The sequence below is a fragment of the Zophobas morio genome, unplaced genomic scaffold (genome assembly GCF_036711695.1).
Source record: "Zophobas morio isolate AGI-343-1 ecotype UQ-CSIRO unplaced genomic scaffold, CSIRO_AGI_Zmor_V1 ptg000011l, whole genome shotgun sequence".
Taxonomy (NCBI): domain Eukaryota; kingdom Metazoa; phylum Arthropoda; class Insecta; order Coleoptera; family Tenebrionidae; genus Zophobas; species Zophobas morio.
Window position 1 is genome coordinate 6494165 of NW_026972116.1, and position 11498 is coordinate 6505662.

Genomic DNA, 11498 nt, shown 5'->3' on the forward strand with positions numbered 1-11498 from the left:
ATTGACTGAATAATCATCGTTCCCGAAGGAGGCCTCTATTTAAACTTATTCATTCCTCTCGATCGTTCGAGAGCGTCGCTTCGAGGGTTTTCTGGGTTGCCCATCGCGACTTCTGCTTTCAGGTTTTTCGTCAGAGAACGACGCGCCACCCGGCCGATGAGTCATCCCCGCCGTACATACCAGAATAAACACACACATACTAGAAGACCTACAGGCGTCGTACCAGGGCGGCGTATGGGTTTATTTCGTAACAGTATTATTAATTTTTGGATGACATCATCAAAAGTATTTATTAACTTTTTTATTTCCAAATTTTGATCATCATTTAGCATTTACTGAGCTTTCTAATAAGACTTCAGTGAAATAACATGAAATCCGAGATAAAAGCTATATAACAATAGCTACGATAAATATTAGCTGTACCAGCTGTAGGACTAAGTATGTAAGTATAGTATAGGAGTATTAATTTTATAAGTTCTTAGAATACGAAGTTATAGATATCTTCATTTCCCTCTCTTTGTCGTCTATTGCAGTTTTATTATTATTACATATGAATACCTATATACAAGAAATTTAGAAGTTACATTAAACATTATACATGGTGATTATTTTTTCTGTTCACGCCTAAAAGCTTTCGTGTAGGCAAAACATTATACACATCTTATAACCACCTTTGTCCGACCTGTGGTATTGTATTAATCCTTTTATTAAACTAACAAGTTAGTAGTTAGTAAAAATACTAAAAATGTAATAACAATACAAAAATCACACTACCTGCCACAAATGACAACTATAAGACGTCAAGCAGCTAATAATGGCAAAGTTCTAACAAATAAAACGTAGGGAGTAATTTATTAAATACTTGTGTTGCTTATTCAAAAATAATCACACGTTAACACATAAAATAATCATCCTGTATGTTATATACAATCCAGTATACGGCATTTCAAATTCGACTGTTTACAAACTTTTCAGAATTTTTGTTGTCATTTGTCATACGGTATGTCATAGATTTCTAACCTTAAACCACAGAACAGTCCGTAATGAGCGAACTTCATAAATACCAGTATGCCGTAAAATAAGTTTTCATTAATTTTTTGTAACAAACACAAGAAAGAGAAAAACAAAAGTAATGGACCAAGCAACAGCTCGGAGACTCTTAAACGAAGGCGCATTCTTCATCTTCTTAAATGTGCCCGAAGGAACTGAATTTGGCATTGATATGAAATCATGGAACACTGGAGAAAAATTCCGAGGAGTGAAAATGATTCCCCCCGGCCTACATTTCGTTTTTTACAGTTCAGTAAGTTCTACAGATGATGTCGCTCCCAGAATTGGCTTTTTTCATAACTTCAAACGAGGCGAAGTTTTTGTGAAAAAATGGGATAAACAGACTGAACAAATAAGTACTGAGCCAGTATCTGAAGCCGAAATTGTGGGTTTAAAAGATAACTTGTTGGCATTAGACGGATTTTTGGGACCGTATCCATACGATATTTTAGATAAATGGAGTAGTTTGTCATCCAATATTTCAAGTCAGTAATTGTACATATTATGTTGCAAAAATGTAGTTATGTTTGTACTTTATTGTAGATAATGTGCTGGCTAAATTGGTGCCGAAATCTGGCCAAGTAAAAGCTGCATTAGAATTACAATCCTGTAGTGATGCAGATCGGCCAAGGGGAGTTAAGAGAGACCTCTTGGAAATAAAAAATTCCCCTGTTGAAGAAAAGAGACGTTCTTCGAGTGGCGAAGCTGATCTGTTACCTTCACTAAAACCTTTGGAAGGAACAGAACTTCGATTAACTCCTTTTCCTGAACGAAATTTTCCTGAAGGTAGTTCTCCATCAGAAATCACGCAGCATTCCCTAGATTTAACTTATGTGTTCGAAACAGTTTTGGGACATTATTCAAGGTATATTTATACAATTTTTTTTTTTTAAGTTAATTTATGTTCTTGATTTTGTGTCATTTTTTATTTCAGGCCGATAGAAATTATTGGAGAGCTGGAGTTTTGCTACATTTGCTTTCTTGTGGGTCACAGTTTGGAAGCTTTTGATCAATGGAAAAAAATTGTTACAGTGTTTTGTTCGTGTGATCTAGCTATTGCAAAATACAGAAGATTATTTGATGTATTTCTTAGTGTGTTAGAAGTACAACTTAAAGAAATCCCTGAAGAGTTTTTAGCTGACATTGTGTCCAATGATAATTTTGTATATGTCAACTTAAAAAAGTTTTTTAGAACAATACATGACTCAAATTTAGATGGACAGTTAAAAACGAAAGCTGATAGGTTTAAAAATTCGTTAACTACTACTTATTTGTGGGACTTTGAATATGTAGATTCGAGTGAGGAAGATGAAGCACCAGTTGTTGTTGAATTGTGAAATATGTTGTAAGTAAATATAAAATAAATAAAATAAGCAAAATAGTTTTAAATATATCTGAAGCAATATTACCAATAATAAATACAAATACAATGATACATTGCAGTGGAAGGGTTCTATAATTTCTGTAGGTAAACTGAACACAGTTATTTTGAAAATGCTAAAATTTACGAGATTATAGTTGGGTTGATTTGAAGACCAAATACCAATTTTGTGAAGTTCCGGTGTATATTTACAAATTATCCCAATTAAAGTTGCATGTCCAGAAATCCACGTTATATCAGTACACAAAATGTTGGAATTTAAGATGAAAAATCGGTGTCTAGGGCTCTAGGGTTATAATTTTAATAGATTCAGTGTAATACTAAGAATAACAGTACTGTAGTCACATTTTCGGGAAAGGGGATGAACGAAATATTTTTTTTTGAGTCATTTATATAAGCAATTCTAAAAAAGATGAATACATATACCTACATGATGCTGATAATAATAATAATAATAATAGAATAGAATAGAATAGAATAGAATATTTATTAACGGGATACCCCTATTACAATATTAATTAAATTATTAATAATACAAGAAACAAAACTTATAAAACTAAATATGTATAATAAATATTAAATAATAAATAAATAAATACGTGCAAAATAAAATTAAAAATTATTAATTAAGAATTTACAAAATAGCTTAGATTCCTGATCAAATTCTTAAACGCAGTTTTATTAATATTAAATATGTTGAACCTCTGGTCCTCTGCGAATGTGTTGGCTGTGTTCATCATTCGTCTAATTGGATGGTTTTGCGATCTTTTTGTTATCGACAAAGGAATTCTGAAAATCAGTTGACTGCGAGTCAATCTGCTATCAGCAGGCAACACAATGAAAGATAGTTTTTCTAGTAAGCAGGCATTGTCTATTTCACCATTAATAAGTCCTCGAAGAAATGAAATATCGGAAATTATGCGATGAGTTTCGAGTGAATTAATATGAAAATTACACATTACCCAAGTGTAATTACCCTGTATATGAGTTCGACCAAGTTTAAACTCTAATAAGCGAAGGAATTTTTTCTGTACTCTTTCCAATAAATCACAATCTGTTTTATAATTAGGATACCATATGGAAGAACAATAAACTAGGTGAGATCGAACAAGAGAGAAGTATAATATTTTAAGGGTCGAAATCGAAAAATGTTGACAATGCCTCCAAATGAGCCCAAGAGTCCGTATTGATTTATTAAAAATAAAATAATAATGATTCTTAAATGTTAATCTAGAATCGAAAACCACACCTAAATCTTTGACTTCCTCAACACGAGACAAGATAGAATTACCCAAATAATAGTCAAAGTTCACCCTCAGTTTGATATTAAGAAATGATATAATAAGACACTTGTTAACATTCAAAGGCAATAAGTTGTTTTCTGTCCAATCGTATAATATATTAAGATCTGATTGTAATTCAAGTGCATCTTTCAAGGAACTAACAGTTTTAAATACCTTCAAATCGTCCGCATACAACAGAAAATTGGAGTAACGAAAGCCACTCATTAAATCGTTAATGAACAGTAAAAACAAAATTGGTCCACAGTGCGACCCTTGAGGTACGCCTGATGGAACCAAATAAGGAGACGACATGTAACTACCAATCCTAACTTGCTGTGATCTTTCCGACAGGAATGATGTTAACCATTTAACGGTATTATTGTTAAACCCTAAGTGACGCAATTTACAGAATAATAACCTATGATTTACCTTATCAAAGGCTTTTGAAAAATCAGTATACACGGAATCCACTTGTAGTTTTTTATCAAAAGCTTCATTTAAATAACAATAATATTCCATTAAATTAGTACAAGTAGATCTTTGTTTGCGGAAACCATGTTGTTTGATGGAGATGATAGAAGAAGAAATCCATTCCAATTGTTTGGCTACAATGGAATCAAATATTTTAGGAATGGTAGACTGATTGCAAACACCTCTGTAATTGTCGATCTTATTACGATCCCCAGATTTAAAAATAGGTGTAACGTAACTATTTTTCCAGGCCTTAGGAAATTTACCCTGAGACAAAGACACTTTGAAAAGTTCACACAAGGGCATTGTAATTGTGTAAATGCAGTTCTTCAGCAGAACGTTTGGAATGCCATCAGCTCCAGGATGGAAAGAATGTTTAAGACGAGCGATATTTTCAAAAACTTCTGATAACTCAACTTTCAGTCCAGAATCAGCTACTTCATTTATACCATCAAATTCTTGATCAAAATCATTGTTGGCGTCTTCTACGTAAACCGAGGAAAAAAACTCCGCAAACAAATTGGAAATTTCAGTGCCAGTTTTGGCAAACTTCTGGAAATATTGCATTTCACAAGGAATACCACTACTTTTTTTCCTATCATTAATGAATTTCCAGAAGAACTGTGGATTATTTGTAATGCTGTCGCTGACTTTAGAAAGGTAGGAATTATATAGATTTTCGTTAAGTTCTTTACATTGGGTCCTTAAGATTTTAAAATATTCATAGTCATCATATCTGCCAGATTTCTTATAGACTGAATGGGCAATTTTCTTACGGCGACACAAATCTTTTAACTCTTTATTAAACCATCGGGGATAAGTTGATGAAAAATAATGAACCCTTTTCTTAGGAATATATGTGTCCATTCCAAAAAAAACAACATTATAAAAAGCAGTAACCATATCATCTAATTCAAGACCAGAAAAATGATTGACCCAATTAATAGAGGCTAAAAAGTAATTTAACTGTAGAAAATCACCGTTAGCAAAATCAAATACATTGGCTTGTGAAGATAATTTTTTTGAAGACGGAACATAAAAAATGGACCACGAATAAGGAATATGATGATAACTTTCAGCAAAAATAGGATCGACTGCGGATGAAACTTGCAAATCAAGAATGTTCGTAAAAACGAGATCTAAAAACACGTTTCGATTATTTGGAATATTGTTTACTTGATTTAGGTTTAAAAATGAATAAGTGTTATTAATCACATCAAAATAATCCCTCGAAGAACCCATTAATTCAGTATTGGTACAACTGTTATTATTCCAGATAAGTTGTGGAAGATTGAAATCACCGGCTATAACATATGCAAAATCAGGAAATTGATTAAATATAGATTCTAAATCGGCCACGTGATTCCGATAAATGTTAATATCAGATGTGGGGGGAATGTAAACTCCTCCAACAATTAAATTTAAATTGTTAACCTGTATCTTAATAAATAATAATAGCCGTAACAATATTTTGCACACTTTAGGCACCTTTAGGTAGGGTTTATATAGCCGAATTTTGATATAACAATTTATCATGCTATGATAACCTTAAAACGGTGCAAAATTTCAGAGCATTTGGTTTTGCAGTTTCTAAGTTAAATTGCAAAAGGTAGTTGAACAATTTTGATTTTTTCCAACCATTTGGGTGTCTCAGATAAACTACTGAGGCGGATCCATAAACCACAAGTATAGAAATGAGTTATTTTACGAAATTTGAATAACATTTACTTCGAAAAATTTTGAGACGGTGACATCCAATTGTTGACGGGGATAGTTAGACAAATTTTGGTTAGCCTTTTACGATCTCCATGAGGTTCATAAAATACAATCGAGACCAGAAAATCTTGGATTTTAATGTCATTTCACTGTTACAAAGCGTGAGACACCTTTAAGTAGCTATAGTAACATTACTTTTAGTTCTATCATTTGACACTGCAAGCGACATGACAAATCTTTTAAACTTCAAATGGCAAAGTCACAATAAAGGATACATTAAATTTTTGAAAATGACAGAAAAATGCCAAGATTTTCTGGCTTCGACGGTACATACATTTCATAACAGTAGTTTAGAGTACCTATTATCTGTCTAATAAATTGTCAACAGACCACGGACGAGAGACACGACAGACAGAACAGAAACAGGATACTTAGAAAACATGAAAATAACCGTTCGCCAAAAGGGCTCATTACGCGTTGGTTAAGACGGAGTTAAATAATAATGAATTAATGAATCGAATTTTTTCTGTTCTTTGGCATTTGATAATAAATAGGCTGCTTATTTATCTACAATTGTATTATTATATTGTTATACCTAGTGCCAAAATGTGTCATTATACAAGTTCTTATTGATTTTTGGCCAAATTCGTAAAATTAAACTTGCTCGTAAAAAGATATCCATGTGTTGTTGGAATATGAGTTGTTTGACAAGGATCATTTCAGGACATATTAATTTAGTCAGAGCCTCGCAACTTGATATTACCATCCAGTAAACGCTAGACGCTTTATTAGTTGATTAGATTACTCATAAAATGGTCGTGTTTCAACTGGAACTTTCCATCTTTGAATTTTTTTATGAACTGAAAATCGTGAATGGTATTTTGTATTTGCCACTGAAATAGACGGAATCCTCACAAGTCAGATGCTCGCTTAAATAATTGTTAAATAGTATATTATATACCAAGAGACACCACTTGAGGGATTACATCGCACTTTAGTCTTGTGGTGTATAGGTATACTATTTTTTGCCTTCTCGAGACTATAGGGACTAAATTTTAAATTGGAAGAAAATATTCGAAATTACCTATCATCAATCGCGATAGTAAGCCTTGTCGGGTAACTAAGGCTATAGGTGTAAATAAGACGAGCCATTTTTTTTGTTTTGTTTTGTTTGTTATTCTCAATTTAAATGTTTTTTTTTTGTTTTGTGGGTTAAGTAGAATAGCTTATGCTAGACTTCTCCCATATATTTTTTTTCCTGTGCATCTCTTTTTTTTAAATAAAAACCTTTATTATTAGTATTATTATTTTGAATTTTTCGATGTGTTTATATTGCCACTTTCAGTTAAAGCGTGTTTTGGTGGTCATGGAAACACTTTTTATCCCTATGGTCAAAAAGAGCTACAATCCCGATTTACCGGGACTAAAATATCAATTTTAGCTCCGGGAGAACAAAAAAAAATATATTGTTCCTTGGAAGGTGTGCACACGTTTTAACTCCTTGGGAATATTTTATTTCGGACCGAATGCAAAATTTAAATTTTAATTCAAATATCTACTTAAAATTTTCCGCTTTTATTTTTTAAGCCGATTGACGATATATTTAATTGAGTTCGTAGTAGTTAAGGTTAAAGTTTTCTTGAAGCCAAAAAAATGGAACTGAGATGTTTTTACAGCGACATCAATATTCCAGAACGTTACTAAAATGTGCATACTGAAGCTCTAAGCCTTTTTTTTTTGTTGTTTTAACAGAAAACCCTTCAAATTTTGTATACTGTATTCCCCTTTTTAGGGTTTCAAACTCGAAAGCGCTAGTGCCCCTTTAAAAATTACTCTAGATGCATTTTGCTTAGTTTGCGTTTATTGGAAGTCGCAATAACGGTGGTTTTGAGAAAAAATGTTTCTTCAAGTGTTAGTTTTACCCGAAGTTTATCAATTTATTAATCTGTTGTCTTTCGATTTAAGTCTTTTCCGTAATTAGTCAGCAAAACAATTAACCAATGATGACTGTAAACATGCCTAGAGGTGCACAATATGTAGATGATTTGGTAGGCCTGTTAAAATTCACTCTTCAACCAGTAGTTAGTTTTACTAGTTCACTTTTTTATTAATGTTATTTTGCAACGACAGGTTTCAGATCCGAGAGGATGTTTAAGCTTGATGCAAACTCCTTTAATGTTTTTACTGGAGTTTGCTTAAAGTGTTTTTCTTGATTTTTTCTGGGTTTCGTTATCGCGATTTGAAGGCAAGAGCTCTAGACAATAATTACGCGCTATGCTGATAACGCATCTCTATAGTTAGCATTGTAGTCATAATTTAATAATTGAAAAATTATATTTATCGGTGTACGTGTTCTCCCAGTGAATCCTTTTTGCCTTTCCCGACCAACTTCACCCTGTATCAAGGACCACCGGTAAGCCGTAATAAGGTTAAGTATTGTTTTAATTTTTCACGAAATCTTCATTGATCACTCGTTGAACGATAATACTATCACGCTTATGACACTCCAGGAACACTGAAGAAGCACAAAAATTAGCGATGCAATTCACTTAGAAAATGCCAACATGGTTCGCAAAACGCGTAGTCAATTTTTGTGCTTTTTTACATTTGTGGGGTGTTATAAACAAATAAGCTTAAATTTCTTGGCGTAATATTTATTTGACGAGTATTTAACTTGGAGGCATCAATGCGAGCCTCTTATTAAAAAAATATCTACATTAACATATATGTTTCGAATGCTTAGAAAAAAAAATTGGTTAAGGTTATTTTGACAGAATTTCCCTCGCCCCTGAAGTACAGTTAAATAAATCCATCTTTTTCGAAAAAATATGAAATTTTATTATGCGAATTTTATTTGTTTGATGAGGTTTTATTTTTTCATGAGGATCCTTATAAGTTAAATAAAGATATGTATGTAAGTAAATGTAAAGAAGCATGCTGCGCATACGTTTCAAATGAGTTTTGTGATGCCATCATCAACATTTTTGCAAAGACACGCATATTACTTTGGATAGGTGCAGTGTAGTGTAAATAATGATAATAGTATTGCATTCCCAAATTGTAGGGAAAATAGAGTGGAGTAGATAATGATCCAAATTTTTCATAGGCAAACCTCGAGCAGATTATTTCTCTACGATTCGGAGAAGGGTTCCCTGCAAAATTTTACTCCTGACTCCAATTCTTTTTTTTTTTAATTTGCATTTTATTTGCATCAATTCCTGTTACTATTTTATATAAAAAAAACAACTGGACAAATGACAGTGACATGAACGACTTATTCCCACTGCTCTTCATTGATCTACGAGAACCTGATTTTCTCGTCTAGTCCATTTTTTAAATAAAATAGTAAGTACACTTCTTCGCTTAAGCATTATTATTTGGCATTGTTTATGAATCGGAAAATTTTCATGCTTCCTTCTGAAAACCAATTATTTTCATGGCTAAACAAATGACAAAGAGCACAGTAGACCGATCTCATTTAAGGAGAATAAATTAATGACAAATCAAGTGTTCGCGATTCCTTTTCTCGTCATTTGCCACACTCATTTTGAGTTTAAATTTTGTTTAATTCCCCTTTTTATCAAGAAGTGTATACTGAAATAGTTAATTAGGTACCCATGCAGAGGGATAACAACTGACGATTGTAAGTGCTGCAAGGATTCCAGAAGAACAGAAACAAATAGATTTTTCGAAATCTTATCTTCACTGTTAGACGAAGCCGAGAACGAAGTGTTAGCATGCTGACAAATACTTACTATGTTTGGTGTTATTATCCACTTTCGAATCAATGGATGAAGAACTGTTAACACCTGAAGTAGAGGCGGATTTGGATTGGGTGATATTTAATCGATTTACTGTAGATACTACATAGTCGTGTCTGTGCAGAGCAAGGACTCTAAGCCAAAAAAATATATAATTGACTTATCTTTTCTTCGTTTGTCGCTTGGAGTCCTCCAAGAAAGTTTTTCAATTAAGAAAATGTGAAGGTAGTAGCAACGGTAAAAACTAATGGTGAGGCCCAATTGTTAAAATTTGACCGCTGCTCAAGTAGTAGGTAATCATAATTTTAAATCGAAAAATTGCAAAATCTAAAAATTGAAGAAACAAAAAAAAATAAAAAATTGAAAAAATTATAATTGAAAAAACAAAAGAAATATAAAATCGAAACGTTGAAAAATCGAATAATTGAAGAGATAAAAAAAATGAGAAACCCAAACGAAAAACTTCAAATCGAAAAACTGAAGAAAAAAAAAAAGAAAAAGTGAAGAGTTGAAAAATTCATGTCAAAAAGCTGGGAGAGTGTTATTTACGCCACTGATTTTTACTTTACAGAGGTTATTAGCAAACAAAAATAGCAAAAAATGTTTATAATTTTTTAAAGAATTTATTGGGCTGCACTAGAGAGGCGAGAAACGTTCTGTCAAAACTACCTTCAACCAATTTCTTTTTTCTCTATTTTGTTATCGCGATTCGGTGGGAAGGACTCTAGGCAGTAATTACGCATTATGCTGATTACCTGAGCGCGGCGACAAATGACAACTCACCTCGATAGTTCCTACCGCAGTTTTAGTGTAACACTTGAAAAACTGTATTTATCGGTATTTCCTTCCCGCCAATTTCATCCTGGATCAAGAAGCTCAACGCCAGTTCAAATTGCAATACAGGTTAAAGTTTTTGTTTATTTTTCACTAAATCTTCATCGATCAGACGGTGCACGCCAACACTATTACGTTACGACATATGACCCTGAAAACATCGAAAAAATAAAAAAATTGACAACGCGTTTCGCCAATCAGGCGAACCTAGGTGGTTGGCGAAACGCGTCGCCAATTTTTGTGCTTTTTTCATGGTTGCGCAAAGCGGATGCTGTTACAAAGATTTCGAGTAGAAACTGAAATTATATGACAAATCAGGTGTTACAAGCAAATAATATGAACTGTTAAATTTTTAATTCAAATTAAAAAAAAAACAATAGGGATTCTTTAAGCATTACCTTCCTAGGTAACAATATTTGATTTATGAAGTTCATACTTGTAAATAGAGTTTTTAATTGATAGGAGTATTTAAATAAAAGTTAGCAAAGTTAAACGATGGAAGAAGAATCATTTCAAGGAAGGTGCGTATCTAGAGTGAAAATTGAAAACTAGTGACTCTAGATATACAGGGACAAAATCATCAAAGTTCTTTCGCGATCTGGATTAAGAGCGAGTGGGCGAATGCGCCATCATTTTCTTCACACTTACGGTTTCGAATTATTGTAAACAATTTTTTGAAATGCGCAATTATAAACATAAAACTATTGACAGTGAGTGGTGATCGATGGTTAACGCGAAGGCAGACGTTCCAAAAAAGTGTTTAAGATATTTTCCAGACAGGTCCATGAAATAAAGGAAAAGTGCAATTGTTATAATAACAAACGTTCGTTGCATATAATACGTTGTTTTCAGTTATTTTCTTTCTAAACCTTGCAACTTTTATAACACTAATTGTTATAAACTTGTTTAGATAGAATTTACCTCGTCTTTAAAATAACATTTATTACTAAGATTTAGTAAGAATAAACATATTCATTTTAATGTACATAAATGATATGACAT

General features: G+C 32.6%; 1 protein-coding gene across 1 annotated transcript; it reads left to right on the plus strand.

Moving 5' to 3' along the window:
- Positions 1–704: 704 nt before the first annotated feature.
- LOC135127431 (protein AAR2 homolog) lies at positions 705–2429 on the plus strand. Its single transcript, XM_064053871.1, has 3 exons — positions 705–1535; positions 1594–1915; positions 1985–2429. Exons 1-3 carry the CDS (start codon positions 1133–1135, stop codon positions 2385–2387), a joined length of 1128 nt encoding a protein of 375 aa, XP_063909941.1. The 5' UTR covers positions 705–1132; the 3' UTR covers positions 2388–2429.
- Positions 2430–11498: the final 9069 nt, after the last annotated feature.

Excerpts from the sequence above, each read along its gene's own strand:
- LOC135127431 (XM_064053871.1), top strand. The coding sequence starts at position 1,133 with ATGGACCAAGCAACAGCTCGGAGACTCTTAAACGAAGGCGCATTCTTC. Across the intron at positions 1,536-1,593 it reads TTTGTCATCCAATATTTCAA|ATAATGTGCTGGCTAAATTG; the intron begins GTCAGTAATTGT and ends ACTTTATTGTAG. Across the intron at positions 1,916-1,984 it reads GTTTTGGGACATTATTCAAG|GCCGATAGAAATTATTGGAG; the intron begins GTATATTTATAC and ends TTTTTATTTCAG.